Source organism: Dermacentor albipictus, chromosome 1, assembly GCF_038994185.2.
Source record: "Dermacentor albipictus isolate Rhodes 1998 colony chromosome 1, USDA_Dalb.pri_finalv2, whole genome shotgun sequence".
NCBI lineage: Eukaryota > Metazoa > Arthropoda > Arachnida > Ixodida > Ixodidae > Dermacentor > Dermacentor albipictus.
In genome coordinates, this window is record NC_091821.1 from 276908268 (window position 1) to 276928072 (window position 19805).

Consider the following 19805-nt stretch of genomic DNA (forward strand, 5'->3'; position numbering starts at 1 on the left):
GCATGTTATTCAGTGTTGGCTGAATACATTTAGCCATGAACTTAGTATTCAATACTAAAACTCTGCAAGAATTTTTTTTTTTGTAGTTGCCTGTAGTTAACACTCATCAATAAGGAGTTAACAGTAGACACGTAGCATATAAAGGGACACTAAAGGCAAATATTATGTCAATGTGGACTTTTCAAATACCATTCCAGAAACCGCGCAGTGCATGTTTCGTGAAAGAAAAAAAAAAAACGCTTAGTTTAAGAGAAAATCAAATCTTAAGGGTTCGCATCCCTCTAGCACAATTCAAATCGCCCGCCCAAAGCAAGGAGTTCTGACATTGCATATGCCATTACCGTCCTTTACAGCCGTCAGTGAGTAAAACGCCGCTTAGATTTTCTTTCTTTCATTTTTTTATCTCCCTCATAAAACAATAGCATGGCCAGCAGGGCCGAGAAACAATGCAGCTGACAGCATCCCACGTCATCACATCAACAGGGAATTTTCTGCTGCTTGCAGAAATTTCGCTTGTTGCTGGAAGTCCACACAGGCAGCCTACCCATTCACACACTATTGCATAACAATCTGACAACTACCACTATGCCTGCCTGGATTCGAATTCGCGCTTACTACTTGCTCTCCTCCTTGACAGCAAGAAATAAATGGTACAGTTAACCTTCGCTTCGTCTCATCTCACAGTAGTACAAAGCATCTGAGATGCATAGTGCGCATACTAGTCTTGGAGGCCATTGAGTCGCAAAAGTGTTTTGATTCCTAGCTGTCAGGTGGCGCAACATCATTTACCGCTAGCAGTGTAGTGTGCACGTTTGCTGACAATGTTGTCTAGACATTTGAACTAGTTCTAGTACTCTATTTAAAATGTTGGCCTTGCGGCAGGATTGAGATTTTTTTACAGTCGTACGATTGTATTGATTCAAACAATAATGAAAGTTTTCTGTTACTTTTTTTTTGTCTTAATGTTGCTCCTTTGTGTATTGTAGTGCCCTAGCAAGACTCAAAAGTATGACAGGGCCGGCCCATCTATCGTGTCACTTGTCAGTTTAATATTTTGTGCATGAGGTTGCCTCTTTATTATGAGCTTTGCAAGCCAAGGAAACAAGCGAAGCACTATGAATTACAGAAACTACCAAAACATGATTGTGGGAGGTGTGAAGTCAAGGGAAAACAACCTTTTGGCCACATGCCACTTAGTTGTCAAAGGTCATTCAGTTCTTTTTTCTAAGAATCAAATAGAAGTAGACAAGTAGCATTGGTGGAGTCTGATAATGTCCTACATTTAACTCAATTTCTCGATTGGTAAACCTTTTTTCTCAATAATATTGATGCCTTAGACTTTCTTGACCTTTAATCTATCCCTTTCGCTTGATTTATATTTGCCTTTAGTGACCCTGTATGCTCAAAGCTTTCTTTGCATAGTTATGTGCACGACAGTGAAAGCTCTACAATTATTTTTGAGAGTGAAAACTATTTTTTATTTTTTTATTTAAGCAAATATTGACTGCTACCTTGTCTATAGCTAACATTGCCAAACTAAGCAAAGTATAACAGCTGCTGGCAAAACTCAGTGCTAAGATGTCCTGCGCGCAGCAACTACCATGTCATACATGATACTCATGTATACTAAATCCCCATTAGATCGAAGCTGTGAAAACTGAAAAAAAAAATGTTTAGATAAGCGATATCATGAAAATAAAAACCCGCTGGTTGTGCATTGACTACATGGATTCTTTCCAAAATGGCACCAGTAATATGTTTAATCACTTTAGCTTGCCACAACATGGGACATGTCTGTATGTTCTGGCAACAGTGTTTTGACCCTGTGCCATGACAGTGTGCTTGGCACTGAGTCAAGATGATTGATTGTAATGCAAGATTTGAAGCCAGTCATCAGAGGAGTTCATAACCAGGTGCAGGACAACGGTAATTGGAGATCGCAGGGAGAGGCCTTCGTCCTGCAGTGAACATAAAGTGTGATGATGATGATGATGATGTGGACATCAAAAATGTTGATGCTGGTAACTTCTGGGACGTAATGAACTCCAGACAATTAGGGGTAAATAGGATGGGGAAAATACTGAAATCATTCATTGTGAACTACCGTTTTTACTTGAAAAACTTCCTAGCTCATGCTGAAAATAGGCTTTTTTGGTGGGGGATGATGTATGTTCAAAGCATTCACTGTCCCTGACTCTGCCAAGACATGCACTGCAGCCATTATGGTTCATCTTGCAGGGCTCGTGCGGGTCCTTGAAACCCTTGAAAACCCTTGAATTTAAAGATCGTTTTCAAGGCCTTGAAAGTCCTGGAATTTTCGCAGATCCTTGAAAATCCTTAAATATCCTAAATTTTTATTTTTAATGAACTTCCAGTGATTGTATTCGAGAAAATTTCAACCCTCCTGAATTTCTGCTGCAACATTGTTAAAAAAAACAGGAATTCTCAGGCATTTTGAATCATCTGGTAAAACTCTGAGAAAACTCGGGGAATTTGTGCTTCAAGCAGAGAAAATTGGCTGTCATTTTATTGAAAGAGAACGAAAGTCGTGACCTACTGCTGGCTCGAATAATAGAGAGGACCCATTACAAATTGTCTTTGACGCCGTGTCGTGGGCTGGAGGAGTTGCCTGTGTACAGTCAACAACCGATTTTCTGCACGCCGGATTTTTGTGAAATGCCCGATAGCGCGGACGGCTTTGGAGGCTCCACCACGCGTCACGTAGAGTCGATGTATAAGAACATCTGTAATTTCAGATGCAAGAACCCTTCGCTGTCCGGTTTTCCGGAGTTTTTGCCGCTACCGCAGGTCCCAAATGGCATTAATCAAAGCCATCACCGCCGTTTTCATTATCTCGCCACCTCTAATTAACCAGCGCTCTCGCACGCCGATCCACTGGCAGCTGTAGCTACCACCGTGTCAACACTAAGCTTCGCTGCTTCAACGTTCGCTATTAAGGTTCTTGCCGTTCGGTGCCGTGTTTTTCATTGAAAGAATTCGCTGCTGTCAGTAATTGCTCCAACTCCACATCTGTAATCCTCGCGTATGGCTTCGAAGCTTAGAAAGCATGGCACGTTGCATAATGCTGGTTCCCGAAGGAAGGGCAGCTTTGCCTCAGCACAGCGATGTTATGCGGAGAAGCTTAACAAGCATGGGAAGGGGCAATTGTAGCGGGACACAGTACTTATTCCATAATTATGCAGGCATGTATAATTATGGCCCTGCGTGTGGTCCTTGAAAATTCACACACAGGACCCTGAAAGTCCTTAAAAATCCTTGAATTTTGGTCATATAGACCAGCATGAACCCTGATCTTGGGGTCAGGCACATGCCAATTAATCAAGTTTGAATTATTCACTGTGGGCCAATTTCAGGTTTGAAATAATTTAATGTTATGGCCTATATAAATGTGCTGTTACCAGCCTTCAGTTAGGACTGAATCATTTCAAAAATCGCTGGAGTCGAATGAATGAAAGTCTACTGTATTACTGTCCACTTTTTTGATGCGAGAGCATCAAATGGCTCATTGAATGAAAAAGCCGGCAGCATTCGTAGAAGCTAAACGACACCTAAATTCCCATTGGCTAAGCGTCAGAAGCGCACCTCAACGAAGCAGAGCAGTGAATCGGAACACCTGCTGCCGTGATAGCAAGCCAGGTGTTGCATGAGGGGAGAGGGCATCATCGCAACGCCATGTAACCAGTGCGCCTCGACGGAGCAGATAAGGCGATGTAACGTCATGAAGCGAGAGTGTTGTCATTGGTGAGGTGTCCTTGAATTTTTTATTTTATGACTGAGTTTCAAGTAATGACCTGCAGCACCCTCCTAGTTTTTCCGTCTGCGTCACCAACGCATTTAACACATCGACAAAAGCATTTGCACCCCCACTTGAGGCACACTACACAGGCACACTAGATGATGTGCCAAATGTGTTTCACATCCCGGCTGCTCTTCCTACACTTGCCAACAACATTTAAATGCAGAAATATACATAAGAATACTTCCCTTTCTTTCTCTGCTTGTTCTAAAGGCTCTGGGGCATGATGCAATGTGTGGGGGCTTCCTTAAGACTTGTTTTGCTAAGTTGCAGGTAAAAAGTTTTATTTCTTCTAGGAGGTGTTTTCTGGAAATATTGAAATAGGTTCAGTTGGGAAATTTGTCGTATGTATTCAGGTTTAACTGTACAAACAGCTTATTTAACATGGGTAGTGTTCATAAACTTAGCCATCCAATATAATGCAACATGCCAGAGCTTCTTATACTGAGTTTCGCTGCATTCTCTTTATTAATGTTGTGACCCTAGTGGCTCAGTATGCTTTTGTGGGATATCATGAAAAGTCAATTGGCCTTTTCCCCAGAGTTTTCAGTGACGTCCTTGAATGTCTCTTCAGTTCAGAGATACAGCACAGTTTCCTTTATGCTTGCTGTCTAGGCTCCACTTAGTTAAAATGGTGCAGTATTAACACTGCTCAGTTATTTGGATTTGCTAAAGTTTATGCTTCTGTAAGTACCTGTAAGGCAGCAACAAGTCCTTATTGTGGACATTTTACTTACTGTAGTTTCCGTTTTATAAGCCACATCACCCCTAGGCCCCTTAATTTGTAAGCATGCTAAAAAAAAAGTTGTTTAATCCCACTTTTTGTGAGACACCTGTCTTATGCTGCCAGCACTGTGCAATACGAATGCATCTGATTTGCAATCCCATTGCGAAATCCCATAATTAAGGTGTTTTAGTGCGAATTCAACGCCACTGTGAACAGTCCCTCCAAAGCCTTCATGGACACGCTCAGTGTAAAATGTGTGTGTGTGTGTGCGCGTGCGTGCGTGCGTGCATGTGTGTGTGCGTGCGTGTGTGTGTGTGTGTGTGTGTGTGTGTGTGTGTGTGTGTGTGTGTGTGTGTGTGTGTGCAGTCAGGCTTCCATATAACGAAGTCGCATTTGCAGCGACAAACTTTGTTAAATCGTAAATTTTGTTAATTCAAGGTTTTAAAGTATTGGCACTAAAAATTATTTCACAAATGTGTAGAACATTTCTGATGAATAGTACCTTGTCAGTAAGCACATATAACCAATCCACAAGAAGGTCGGGCCATAATGGCATGATTATGAGCATTGGTGCTTGCAGTGCAGATCACGCTGACAGCACTGGATCAGCATGGCTTGTGATGTCTAAGATTTGTGTTTTGCATCATGTTGTGCCACAGACCTTGGACACCATGGCTGACCGCTCTTGATGCCCACAGGTGTCATCAGATGGCATCCACAAATTAAAAACAAAAGTAAAAAGATTTCGATATCAGTCTCTGAAAAGTTGGTTTAGCCCAAAGGGAGAAGCATTGATGGCAATAGCAAAGAGCCAACTACACAAAGTAAGGTTCATAGTTTTATTGGCCATGTAACTTGCACTAAACATTCACTTGCTAATTAAATTAACAAACACTGTGTCTTGCACATACAGGCAACTATGAATAGATCTCACTCGGATGACCACAAAAATTTGCTGTCACAACATACATCTGGTGAGCACTGGAAATGTGGAGTAAACGCTTCATGTAGTCTCTTGGTTTGCCATGTCTCCAAAACTTGAGATTACACAGCCTCCTACGCTAGGCCCGCGGGAACAAAGCACGCAATACTATAAATGCATTTACCTCAATCTTAAGTTATAGATTAATTCTTGAGAATGTCTAAGGCATCAATATTATTGCGAACAGAGCTTTAGTAATAGAGAAATTCAGATAAATGCAAGACACTATTTGAGACTCACATGTGACTCAGGTACTAGCATGATGATGTAGGCACTTTTCATTATAATTCTGTCACTAGTACCTACTCAACCACTCACAATAATGAGATCATTGCATTGCATTATAAGATAGAGTATGCTACCTGTCGAGTCCTACTTAATTTTTATGAAAAAGAGCCCATTCGCAATGACGAGGGCAGTCGAAAGGTTTTGTTTTCACTCGACTTTGTGCCGCCCGCACTTTCGTATTTGAGTAGTTTGGTTATTGTGTAATGCTGCGCTGGTTTTGTTGTCTCGCACAAACTGCAATATCTGCAAGGGGGCAAATAGGTGTGCCTCTCCTGCTTCGACAGCATTTTTGCCGATCAAAGTTTTCATGTAGAAGGATGTTTACAAATAGTTTCTGCCTTGGCTGAGATTTTAATAGCGTTTTGCCAGATTTACCAGCCATGCAGGCTCCAAGTACATGCTTGGAATGGTTGAAAACTTCATTAAATCGAAGCCGTGTCATCGAATTACTTCGTTAAATTGTGGGAAAAGAAATTCGTGGTTTTCAGTGGAACCAAGATAGGGAACTGAAGATGGTTTGTTCCACCACGGATTTTGTTAAATGGAGGTTCACTATAATAAGGCTTCATTTTATTATATTGCGATAGCAATTATATTGACTCTCCAGGATAATTTCTGCCGTCGGTGTCGCCTTGTGCTGTAGGTGCGAGTGAAAGCATGTAAGGGAGAGCCAGGGATGGTGGCTTGATCTCAAATACGCAAGCGAAAAATGCGAGGAGGAAGCATGCCGTTTACCACTGTGTGCAATGCCTGAAGGGGGTTACTCCGGTGGCGGCTGCGTATGGCGCTACTGAGCACGGCTGTGCAAGCCTTATCTTGAAAGCGATTTGAGATAAGTACAGAGTCCAGGTGTGCTGAGGGTTCATAGCCTCATGTGCGCTGTGTTCGCATGAAGGCCAAATTGCTCGCTGCTGCTCTTCCTCACGCCAGTGTTTGGACAGCAAGTCGAGTGAGATGTGTTTCTGCTTGCTTGTGCGTGCATGACAGCTTGCTTGTTAATTTTAGTTAGTAAGCAAATGCTTACGAGTTTATTATTATTGTTGGAGTGGCTTCTTGCTGCCTAAATGATATTTTTCCCTGCTATCCAGAAGACATCTTAAACTTTTTCTGTTAAAATTTTAAGGGCAGATCATTGGTGGCTGCATTTTGAAGCACACTGATGCCACTTGTATAGTACCGTTGTGCACCAGACTATGTGCTTGGAAGATGAGTAGCATGGACGATGTGCTCTTTTGTTTATTTTATGTTTCTATGCAAGGTTGCAATGATTTCACGCCACTGGTCACCACATTGCGCCATACAAGCATATGTGCTGCTGTATTATCACTCCGGTTCCAAAAGAGTGGGTCAGCCATGTTTTGTTATGATCATTGTTGCTGCTTAACATTTTGGATACTTGTGGGGAGAATAACATATGTGACACCATTCTGTACAGTAGACTTCCATTTATGGGACTTCAGTTAATTTGATTTTTTGCATATTTCAATCCTAACCGAAGGTCACGGCTTGTGCCCATACATTTCTATGGGATGAAACTTCCGCCCAATGCATGTGCATGTGCCCAAGCCCAATGTTGACTGCAATTGGTGACTCCCCTAGTGACAGTGGCTGTATTGGCGGTGCTTAGGGTACAGTGAATGCGTCGAACATATGTCATCTCCTATTGAAAACACCTATTTTTGGCCTACACCTGGAAGATTTTTAAGTGAAATTGGTAGCGTGCAATGAATCATTACAGTATTTACCCGATTCTAACATATGCTTTTTCTACGTGAAAATTAGTCCGAAAATTGCTTGGGCAGTGCAATGTAATGTGAAACCAAAACTGCATTCGTGGCATTCTACCATCAGAGCTAGTCTAGCGAGCAACATTGCCATTGCCATCACAGCATGATGACCATGGAAGGCGACAGGTCGAGTTCACGCTTAGCATGATGATGATGACGACCTGCCACTTTCAATCTGATTATGAAAGCACATACAAATAAGTTATTTTACATTTTAGGCCAGCACGAACAAGTCGCATCACGTGTTCTTAGCGTACTGGAGAATTGTATGCATCACAGGACGAGCTTGAGAAGTGGTTAGTCAAGGCATGGACCACAATCTCATCTGCAATTGTTGAGGAGTCATTTGATAAATGAAGACTATCTATCAAGCACGTTAGCAACTGTACGAAGGACATGTTGTGGCTTTGAATAGATAGCGATAAAGTGCTGTCTGAACACAATGTCGATGTACATTAAGTAAATAAATTTCCAGTCTGCAAAGTTAGTTTGCTGGTTTTATCTTTTTCTTATTGCCAGAATCGAAGGCATTCTACGCTTTTCCTAATAAAATATTGGTCAAAACTTATTGTTAGATGGGTGCACATTCTACTCTGTTTATGAGCTCTAATGGGATTTCCACATCAGCTTTCTACTTTAAAACTGATAAAATGTGGCTGCATGTTCGATTAACTGAAATTGTTAAATCATTCATGCTGACCTTTTTCATGTTGTGTGTTTAAGAGCTCCCGCTTTGCTTTATATCTTTCAAGGCTCGGAAATATGCTGTGTGTTTAGAAGTTGTAAGGTATCAAAGTACTTGTGAATTCACTTTCCCCAAAGATCATCTAAGTACTAGTTTGATAATGTTTGTGCTTGCAGATCAACATTCAGTGACTTTGCACAAAAATATGGTAAGGATGAGAGGTTCAAGAACATAGAGAAGATGCGGGAGCGAGAAAGCATGTTCAACGACTATGTCCAGGAGCTTCGAAAGCTGGAACGAGAAGAAAGATTGAACCAGAGAGAAAAGGTGGGTATGCAAACCATCACTGCCTCAGGTGATGCTCTCCATGCTAGTCAAAGTACAGCAGGCATGTCTTAGTCTCAAGCATTCTCTCTTGTTATGCAAGTTAGCTGCAGTTTTTTTTTTTTCTTCATTTTGCTGATATTCAAATTTCACTTTCGATGTTAATTTTGCTAGTCAAAATTCTGCCTATACTTTTTTATGAAGCACACGCACACTCAATTTACTTGATGTGTTTGCAAAAGTTAAAGTATGGGTGATGCAGCACATTCTGGTTTAGGCGTAATGGTTTGTCAGAAGCTGAGCCTGTTGTCTTGTTACCACCAATCGGAAAAGGTGCACTGGAGCCAATTTTGGATATTCTGTTATTGCGAAAATGCATTCCTCTCTTGGTTGAAGCAGAATCGATTAACACAATGCTCAGCTGTAGTATACTTGTAAATAAAACCTTACAGAGTACAGTGGTAGCATGTACTTGGAATTCACCTTTTAGGCTAGCTTTTTATTAATTTTTTTGTAGCCTGTCAAGTCATTCCTCTGACGAAGAAGGAAGTGGCTGATGGCAAAGAAGTAAATTTGCTTTTTGTCACTTCCATCATGTCCAGGCATCATTTCCTAAATCAAAATTAGGACTGTCTGCCTGCTCTTGTTTTGCACTGTACAGCTTGTATCGAAATATGCTAGCTAGCTTGTTGCCGCACATTGGCTAAATTACTGTGTAGGCTTGTGAGCACAGAAAAAATTTTACTCTCGTAATTTTTTTTTTTTCATTGTTAGCAAAGCTTTCATATTTAAGTGCAATTTTTATTTTGTGTTTCTTTCATATCAAGAAATTGACAATTGCATTTTACACATCTTGGAGCATACACATTACAGATTTTCACTATGGTAAAACAGTGTGCAGGCATGTTTAATGTTCCTGTTTGGCCTTATTGATCTACTTGAGCAAAAGAAACTGTGTATAATAAGAAGGAATAGGATGCATGTGTTGATAATACAGGAAGGTTACTTCTACGGAGATTTCTGGGTTAGCAGCCACTTAGCAGCCAGCCAGGAAGTGCTGTCATCTAAATATTTTTAAGCCCAAAGAAAGTTCAGATTTGGCTTTTGCTTTTTCAATAAAAAGCAGCACTGCACCCAAAGACACTGACATGTCCGCTTCATATCAGTGTGTCCTTGAGTGCTGCGTTACTTCCTTTATACTTAATGTGTGAATCGTCCGACTTGCCCAACTTTTCTCTTGGTGAAGCTTGAGCTTGCTAGCTATATAAGTGTGGATGCGTGCACGTGTGTGTGTTTTAATGCCATTTTATTTGTAGTCAGTGTCACTCATTGGAATCAATCATTGGTGAAAACCTTTGAAGTGGCGTGTTTTGCTTCCTCACGAGAACTTGAATGACCTGAGCCATACCTGCTGTAAACATCTTTTAAAGGGGCCCTCGAACACTTTTGAAGCCACCATGTTTCAGTTGCACATTACGTAGGTCGATGGTTGGAGAGCTAAATGCAACAAAAACAGCACCAATAGGGGTGCTCAATTCAAATTTATTTAGACAAGTAATTTCAAAATACAAGAAACAAATGCATTCCCTCAACTCGAATTTTGTGCAGTCTCCCATCCCCATTTCTCTGAACCACAGACATAGCAGCTCGCTACCAATCGTGAGCACTCCAAGCGCCTACATAGCAGAAGTTGGCACACACCATGGTTGCCCATTCCACGTTCACGGACTCTGGTGCACAGTTCTCTGGTGTGATGATTGTATCATTACCATGGTAATAAACTATGTGGAGCTGCACCACGCCATTTAGAGGCCCTACATGGACTCGTTTGTAACCAATTCATGTAGGCTCCCTAGGCATGGTTGGCACTCCCGGTCAGGCATCCTAAGACTTTGTGACATCTCCTTTCTTCTTTTATAACTTGCGCAGGCAGTTCAGGCCAGTAACACGAACAACAAAAAGGGTGTGCCAAAAACAATGCACCAAGGTGAGAAACTTATGCCGCACAAATAACACTCATGAGTGTAGTGTACATGAAAAACAAGGTAGCTCGCGAGCATGTACAAGCAAGAAACTCTCGAACAGATACACTACTTGTGTGCACACTTCTCTGTAATATAGAGCAGGGGTTCTCAAGTGGGGGTCTGCAGAACCTAGGGGGGTCTGCGAAGCCATTTTTGGGTGTCTGCAAGACCCAAGCCCGAAAAAATATATAGAGAGAGAGAGAAATAAATAAAAAAGAAACGGCACAAAAGAAGAAAAAGTATTCAAACTCGATTTGAGAAACAGATATTCGAAAATCTTTGAATATTCGGTTGGATACAAATAATCGAATTAAATCAACTATATTGCAGGCTGTGCAGGAGCAAACATGGTTCTTAGTATTTGGTTCTATATCATCTAAGAATATTGTGGCGATATTGTACTGACTTTCGTGATAATTTCATGCTTCTGGCAAAATTTTTCTTGTAAAGCACACTTAGCCACTAAACAATAAACTCTGCGGGAAAGCCACTTTCTCAGTTGCAAGGGGCACGGGTTTGCTGACAGCGAGGGTGCTTTTATTTAATGCGAAGCATTTCTGGCGAACATTTGCCACTTTTGCATAACAGTATCTATCCTAGCCGCCTACATGTTGGTGCCCTCATGGTTGTTTCATTAACTTGGTACGTACCAAAATTAGCATAGTATTACAACAGTGTATGACCAACATAAGTGATTGGTCAGGACATGAATATCATGACATGCATGTCATGTAGGTCATGAAACAGCCCCTTACGTCTTGGTGTTCTCATGGTCGCTTTCTTAACTTGATGGGCTCCTTGCGAACTACTTCGCATAACATCGAATCCCACAGGGTGTGGGATCTACTGGCTTTTTTTCTTCTCTCTCTCTCTTTTGTCAGCGCCACCCCCAATTCTGAGTTCATTGCTTGAAAGCAAGCGCGATAAGTGACGACTGGAACAGGGTTATATGCCTCAGAGCTTATGGGCATTTGATGCCGCATAGAGCCACAGGTTGGCGAGTGCAGCTAGTGGAAATTACTCATTTTTCCAAGTTAACATGAACCAAATGCACAATGATTTAATATAATGGCATACCTGCCAACTCTTCCGAATTTTCCGCAAAATTACGAATTTCGAGCAGTCTTACGATTTTACAAATCTTGCTTGAAATTTTACAGAAAACATACTATTTGCAAAAAAATTAAAAACTTGAAAATGTAATAAAACTACACCCTGGTACCTTGCGCCACCATGAGAGGGCAATACGTATGCATGGTATCATCATCAGAAGCTGCAAGGTTGGAGTGACTTCTGTCGTCTATTAGGGGGTTGCACGAATCCATATCCAAAACTCGATAGCGCCTCTAGCACCTCCGCAAACCTCTTGCCATGCTTGCCATGCTGTTGCCTTTGTTCGCGCTAGCATGTGGCTTTGGACTTATGTCAGCTTCAGTCCGTGCAGTGTTGGCCTTGCCTTTTGTGTGAATAGCTGCCACGTCGGACGCAGTACGACTCCGGCCTGTAGCGGCTTCGCAATGCAATGGCGGGCTCAAAGCCCCGACAGTACTTCCAAGTGTTCTTGAAATCGTACACGGCAGAATTTCCTTGCTTCGTGCCGTCGAAGAAAGGGGAGTTCGGATTCTACACCTTGTGTGCCTGTGATGTGAACATCTCGCATAGCGGCAAGTCTAACATCAAGGTCCACATCGCTTCGAAAAAGCATTAGGGATACTTGCGAGCCGTGGACAGTCAGCCAAGTCTAGCAAGTTTTGTATGCACTGACAAGTGCAGAATGCCTCTTCATGGCGTTTTTAGTTGAACATAACATCCCGCTGAGTGTCAGCGATCATGCCAGACCGCTTTTCCGGAAGATTTTCCCCAAGTGCAAAGAAGCGAAACTGTGCGCCTGTGGACGAACAAAGACGACATCAATTGTTCTGGAAAAGGCCGCCAACATGGAGACTGCTTTGCTGGATGCCCTAAAACGGCAAGTATTTTCGATCGCTGTAGATGGCAGTAACAATAGGGATACGCAGCTTTACCCTTTTGTTGCAACATATTTCGTTAAAGAAACGGGTAGAGTCGAAAGCCGCCTTCTTTGCCTTTGGACAATTCAAGGGGAAGCGACTGGTCACAAGATTGCAAATTTGGTTCTGGACGAGATGAAGTCTCGGAATTGGCGTGTTGGAAACCTGTTGGCTATGTGTTCGAACAATGCCAATGTCATGATCGCCAAGCAAAACAGTGTTTCTACTGTATTGAGAGAGGCTCAACCAGGTCTGATAGTGGTTGGTTGCCCATGCCATCTCATCAACTTGGCCGCCCAAAAAGGAGCATCACGTCTTCCTGTAAAGTTTGGTGAAGCTTTGGTTGACTTCCTTTTTTTTTTTTTTGAACCCAGAGAAAAGTTCGTAATAGAAAGGTAGACTTAAATAGTTCCAAAAAATGCATGATGCCAAGGTCAGAAATATGTTGAAGCTTTCGCCGACACTTTGGCTGTCGTTGGGAAAGTGTATGAAGAGGCTGCTCGACCAGTGGAAACCACTACTCTGTTTTTTTGTTGTTGTTTTTTTATCTGAAACAAAGCAGTGCAACAAGCAGAGCTTGTTGTTGGAGTCGTACCAAATTCCGAAGACTTCCTCACAAACCCTCAAAAACCCTGCACTGACCCCCAAGTCTGCTCCACATCTTCACAAGGGTGCTGCAGGCCTCGGGAAAAAAAGCACCGACGGTGATGAATTCTCGCTAAAGAAGAAAGGAGCTTATTCTGGACCTCAAGCAAAAAAACTAAAACTTCATACCAAGGATTCTGGGGAAGCCAGCCACGTGACCCTTGAGGAGCGCCTGTTTTATTTTTTGTCATCGGAGCTAAATAGGGCATGCTGTCTATCTCCGAAATGTTATGCCGTTTTGAGAAGGCAAACTGCCTTCTTCGGGCAACAGCTCCTCAGATTCATGTACTGGGGGGCCTCTTGAAACGCCTTTTCGAGGATCTCCTGACTAGATTTGTGTGCCCAGCTGTTGTCAAGGTATGTCATTCATTGCTGGAAGTTGACTATGGAGCTGCAGAGAACCAGAAAGGTAATGAAGACATAGTCATTGGCAGCAGAACCTACTCTATGGTTGAGACACTGAGCTGCATTGAGAGAGAGCAGTTCCTTCTCCGCTGTACGTCTGTACTTAACGGAAGCATGTGATTACATTCGCCACAAATTTCTGCTAGAAGACGTCAATCTCAAGATGGCTGATGCTGCTCAAGTACATGCTCTGGAAACTACTTAATTCAACAGCGTGCATCATTTTATTATGGCCTTCCCTGCTATCCTACCCGAGTAGAGCGGTGAATCAAAAGAAGCAATCAACGCACTTGAAGTCGTGTTTGCCAACTTGCAATCATATCGGGTTCCAGCCGACATATTGAATGAGCCAAGGTGCGACCTGCAGTGGTCGCAATTGGGAAGCGTTTGAAGTGTCGACAGATTGCTCAGGTTCCACAGAACTTCAATGGTTATGCTGGGTATTCGTTCCATTCCCCACAGCAATGCTGAATGTGAGAGAATGGTCAGCACTGTGAACAAAACCCAAGCGGAGTTTCGCTTATCTGTGTGTGAGAAAACACTCAAAAGTCTGCTGATGGTCGAGGGGCACTAGAGTGGTACTTGCTTTGAGCAAACCTACATGGAGAAGTTTCTGAAGCAGGCAAAGTCGGCAACAGCAGAAGCATTGCAAAAATAAATTGTGCCCCAGTGCAGTTTTCGCTCTTTACTCTGCAAGACACGGATTTCACTTGCAGTTGTGAAAACATGCGTAAGCCTATCGCAAAAGGTAAACCCCGTTAAAAAGGGAGGGAAGGGAGAAGCTGCGTACCCGCCCGCTGTGATAGTTTTATGAATTTTCAAATCTTCAGGTTGGCAGGCAGGTATGCAATGGCTTACTTGCCTGGTTTTGTAACATTGAAAATGTAATTGCAATGTTCCAATGTATCAAATTAACCCAACTTGCTAATAAATGCACGTGCATATCATTACTTCATATTCGATTCTATATTTGAAGCTTAACTATTCGTATTTGAGAATTTTGATAGTCACAAGCTCCCCCCCCCCTCCCCCCCCCCCAAAAAAATTTAATTGCGCATTTTTTGAAGGCCAGTTTAGCCTTGATTCATTCTTGTTCCGGGACCTGCTCCCGGAACGTCAGGAATCCACACAAGATAATAAAAAAATAAAACACGTCACAATGTTCGTTGCCAATTTTGTTCGTTGAAAAGAAAATAAACCATTGACCCCCACCCTGTCACTGCAAAGCGTCCCCCCTCTCTTCCATCGGTCCACAAGGGGTCCTCGGCACATCCATGGCCGAGAACCACTGACATGGAGCGTTGCTCAGATTCCGAAGAAGCAGACAGCACCGGCACTGTGTTTTCCCTTTTTTTTTCGCTACTCTGTGTTTCCGTTAATATAACAAAAGAGAACAGCAAACAAAAATAAAATGAAATCTTAATCAAGGTATTGCTGCAATGCACTGGTCTGCAAGTTAATTTTTAGCCAATCACGGAGGAGCGAGTGGTGACATTGATGATGCTTCTGTTGAGTACCACTGGATGACAACGTGGTCAGCAGCAATGTGGTGGTTTGATTGTGTGATTAAAATATGAAATATATGAATATCGTTGCTTTGGCTTACGCAAAAAGCATTTGCAACCGACAGTCTTCACCACTGGCAACAGAAAGACAGTGGCTTGAAAAGTGTTAGAAGGCCCCTTTAAGAGAATATTCATGTTTCTCAGTTTTTACTAAGTGTCTTGTGTTTAAGGCAGTTAAGCAACAGTACAGGCAGTTCACGAACTTCCTGTAAACAGTCGTGAACAGAGAGTTCAGTCTTTGGTGGTCTTGAAGTGCCCCCCAAGATTTGCTTATAATACTACTGCTCTAAAAATTAGTTTTTCATCCTTCAGCATTTAATGAGTTCTGAAACATTTAATAAAAGTGATTTATTATCATTTTTTATTTGTGCATGTACACTGACAGTATGAACTGCTTTTGTCATCTCACTTTGTTTCCTTGCTAAACTTAAATGTTTTTCAGTGTGTGTGTGTGCGTGTGTTTTGTGCTTTTTCAATTGCATCGTAAATAACTATTTTTAGTGACAGATTAAAAAAACATTGCTTCATTCTGCAAGAGCAACCTTTTACTTGGTTTTTGATACCTGCTTGATACGAACTTTGATATGAACTTTTTTTGGTTACTTCCATTTTATGGGGCCGTTAATCTTAAAAAGTTATTCCGTTAGAAGAGGTATGTGGATTTGTAGCACTTGCGTATCTTACAATTGAAGGGCTTTAATCCTTTCCATGCCACCCACAAATCTCACTCATCCAGGGACTTCCTTTCATCTGCTGAGTGCCCCAGAGAAGAGACAGTTGTTTTATAATTTTGCTGTAAATTTTGTGCTACTAGCTCCCCCGAAAATCTTTTATTTTTGCCACAGTTGTCAGAAATATAGCATAACCCTTGGATTTTAAAAGTGGTGGAACGGAGCTAAGCAGCTTCAGTGATGGTGGCTGGGTTTTAGAGTGCTGAAAATGTGGTGTTTTTGGAGGCTTCTTCAAAAGTAAAGCAATAGGCCTGGGAAGCTCTAGTGAGTCATGTTTGGAACTTGAATTTAGCTCTGACAATTTTAAGGAAGGGTTTAAGCCTCTGGCGGCCTCTCTTGCGTATAGGTGGCCTAATATAAGTGCTTTGCCACCTGAGCCTCTGCTATTTCCTTTCTTCAAAGTGCCAGCATTGGTGCCTCACATAGAGGACAACAAAAACATGTGTGGCTTTTGTTAAAAGGAATGTCAAGCTTCATGTAGACTTTCTCTGTGCCTGGCCATGCTTATCTGCAACTCAAAAACATGGAACAAGTTGACAGTAATAGACTACAGAAAATAACAAGTGAAGTACTTGTATTGCAATGACAAAAGCTGCTCACAATGAATTGGGCAAAATATAATTCTGTAAATTTTTTTGCTCTTGTAAAGAAAAAAAAACAATGGCACGGAAAGGGTTAACTTTTTTATAATGCAGAGGATTGGGTTTTAGCATTACAAAGGGGAAATGAAATGAAAGGGACAATGTAATGTAGAATTAGCTCCTTTCAAGCACAATTGGGGAACAATGCGGCCAGAATTGTAGAGGTCCATTTATGTAATAAAGAAAACTAACACAAGAAAATTCAAACTGCACAATATTAGCAAAATTATGTGTAATGTTAAAGTGTGGAACAGTATTATTTTCTCGTGTGTAGCAATGTTGACTAGGGTTAGTAATCGTGTGCTGTAGGTATAATCTGACATCTAAAGCAAGATAATTAAGGTAATGATTACTTGTCCTGCAGAAGACAATTGCAGATGCAGCAATGGGCATTTGACTGAAGTAACGAAACTGTCGAGTAGCAGCTATTGGAATTTGGGTCTGGAGGTGCATTTTCGATCATTATATAGCTTCCACAATAACTTAAGACATATGAAAAGGTTCCAGAAGCCAAAAATGCACCAATATCTCAGCATGCACCTCGGGGACTATCAACAGTCGCTGATTAACTTCAGACTTGTGTGTCGTAAAGCTTGTGCATTTAAGTTGGATGGCATCAACATCCATCTTGGCAGCTAGGTTTCTTCCATAACTTAAATTGCACTTTCTTGACATGCGTGACTTATCACTTGTTAATTCCTCTGACTTTGTTACTACTTGAATAATGCTTATCTCTCTTTGAAATGATTTTGCACAGTGTCTTCATTTTCATCGTGCTGTGACTTTTATGTATACAATTGCGATTCTGTACATGGTGTGTTCCTTGCTATTTCAGCCTCTAACATTGCTTCCTTTCAGGTCGACCTCACTAGACATTCACTAGTTATTTTTATGTTCTTGCCTGTTGACAGTGTGCGTGTGTGTGCTTCACATGCCTAGTGCCTTGCAAGCTCAGTACCAGCCACTTAGTTTATTGAAAGGATCATTTTCAAAGAAGCTTTGTTCCATTCTTATTACTGCTTGTATTTTCTGCTCTTGTTGAAATCGTAAGTGTTAAAAACTTTTTAAAACTTGTCATTAGAAGGTACTAGTGATCACATAGGAAAATACTGCATGTAGTCATGTTAATACAGTCAGGGATGGTGCTTGCAGTGATATTGCTGTCAGAATGTGTGTGCAAAACACAACAAAATGTTAACAGACATCTCTATTTATTTCTTAAGGCCATTTCAATTGCTTCGCAAGCATATATATTAAAATCGTGCTTAGGCATTTTTTAACTCACCTTATTAAGTTCTTAGAATTGAGGGGATGCTAGAAAATGTTTTACAGTGGAATCTCGTTAATTCTAGCTCCAAGGAGACTGAGAGTACATTCGTAATGTGGACTTGACACTCATAGGAGCCTATGCAATTCAAAACTGTTCCTATATGAGTTAGGACAGAGCAACATCATCAGCTTGAATGCATGCTAGTAGGGACTTTGCTGCAAATTTCTTGGCCACATGATTGGCAATTTTGCATGGTCGCAATTTCACTGAGGTATGGAATTAGACCAGCAATCAAGTGAAATAATTGGTATGAAAATGAGAATGGGAAGCAGTGAAGTGCATGACAGTTCAGTCATTCCAGTTGAGACAGAGCTGCAGTAGAGGTGTTCGAATGGTCAAGGCCTGATTTTGTCAATAGCACGCAGTGTATGTTTATATTGTCGAAGCCTGAAATAACGAAATCGCTGGGGAACACCAAAAATTTCACTTTTGCAAGAATTTTGTTGGCACAAGAATGAGACGGAAAAGACAGGGAAATGGCTTGCAAAACAAAAATTTATATTCAGAAGTCAGTAAGCTTACTTTGACAAGTCTTACCTTGCAGCAGCTTGACAGCTATGCCTTCACACTGGAAAATGGGGTCTATTGCTGCGTCGTCGTCATGCTCGCCACAAAATGAAAAAATTGTGTCGAAGGCATCTAACAGACCCCGTTGGTTTGTCGTCTTTTCTTGATGTTTTGGTCCTTCATAGTCCTCAGCGTCGTCAGCTTCACACACTGTACTTATGATGGCCTCGTCGGTCACTTCCTCATGCACAACGACGTCTTCATCCACACAAACAAACTCGTTGATGCTAAGGCTATCTGGAACTTCGTTTTCCATGGCACAAAGTTCATCCCATGCGTTGGTTGGCAATGGGGGCACTGCGCCGGCAGCACTGTTATTGAGTGCACCTTTAGGCAAATCTTGCATAATGCCTGCTGAGTGGCAATGAAGTCAGCGTGCTTAAAATAATTTGCAATCATGGCTGCACATGTTGCAACTCATGCGGCGGCCATCATCTCAAGCACCATGAACAAGTCCACATCAGTTGGACGCTTGATCTGAAAGTTCAGCAGTAGGTGCTGAATCAGCTCCTCTCTGTAGGCGCACTTGACGCTGCAAATGACAACTTGCTTGAGTGGCTGCAGCACGAAAGTGCAGTTTGGTGGGGAAATACCGAAGCGCACGTTTACAAGCTCCGCCTCATCAACCATTTCAGAGCGCACTGAGAATGGAGCCCTTGTTTTTCAAAATTGTTGACGACGAGCTGCACGCAATTCCAAATTTATCAGCGATCTCCACCTTCTTCCTGTCCTTCTCAACCTGGGCAATAACTGCAACCTTGTAGCATAAAAAATCAGTGCTTTTGGTTGGAGGCAGTACCTTGGCAGGTTGGAAAAGCAGAAAGTCCGATCACTGAAACGGTCTAGCACCAATAGCACACACTGACGACACTGCTCACACACCATCATGTGCGCGGTACACAAAGCACAAAGCCCGATAAAAGCGTCATTGGTGTCTTCACATGCTTATGTGGATTTGGCTAATCAGCGGTTATGGATCAACAAGCCATACAGGCAGCCCATGCCGTGATGGTGCACAGGATATAAATGTGCCCACGTCAAGGTCATCTCTCCTTTATTTTGTCTTCTATTTCTTTTCTTTTTCTTTTTTTAATTTATACGAGATTTCCGGTCAGGATACTGTACAGTATTCACTTATTGCAAAGGGTAAACCGTGATCATCATCATTATTACTGTCATCTGTTGCCAGGTGTGACTGCTCCACTGCTGGTATTTTTTTTTTTTTAAACATAAATTGCAGCGGCCGTGCAAGCATGCTGTGGCTGTAGTTTATGCAAT

General features: G+C 41.9%; 1 protein-coding gene across 2 annotated transcripts in view; it reads left to right on the top strand.

The window, feature by feature from the left end:
* LOC139054394 (transcription elongation regulator 1) overlaps window positions 1–19805 on the top strand; it is a 317005-nt gene that overhangs the window by 217896 nt on the left and 79304 nt on the right. For both annotated transcript variants that reach the window (XM_070531327.1, XM_070531328.1), the window contains exon 13: window positions 8463–8613. In XM_070531327.1, coding sequence (XP_070387428.1) covers window positions 8463–8613 — 151 coding nt within the window. The remainder of the gene's footprint in view (window positions 1–8462; window positions 8614–19805) is intronic.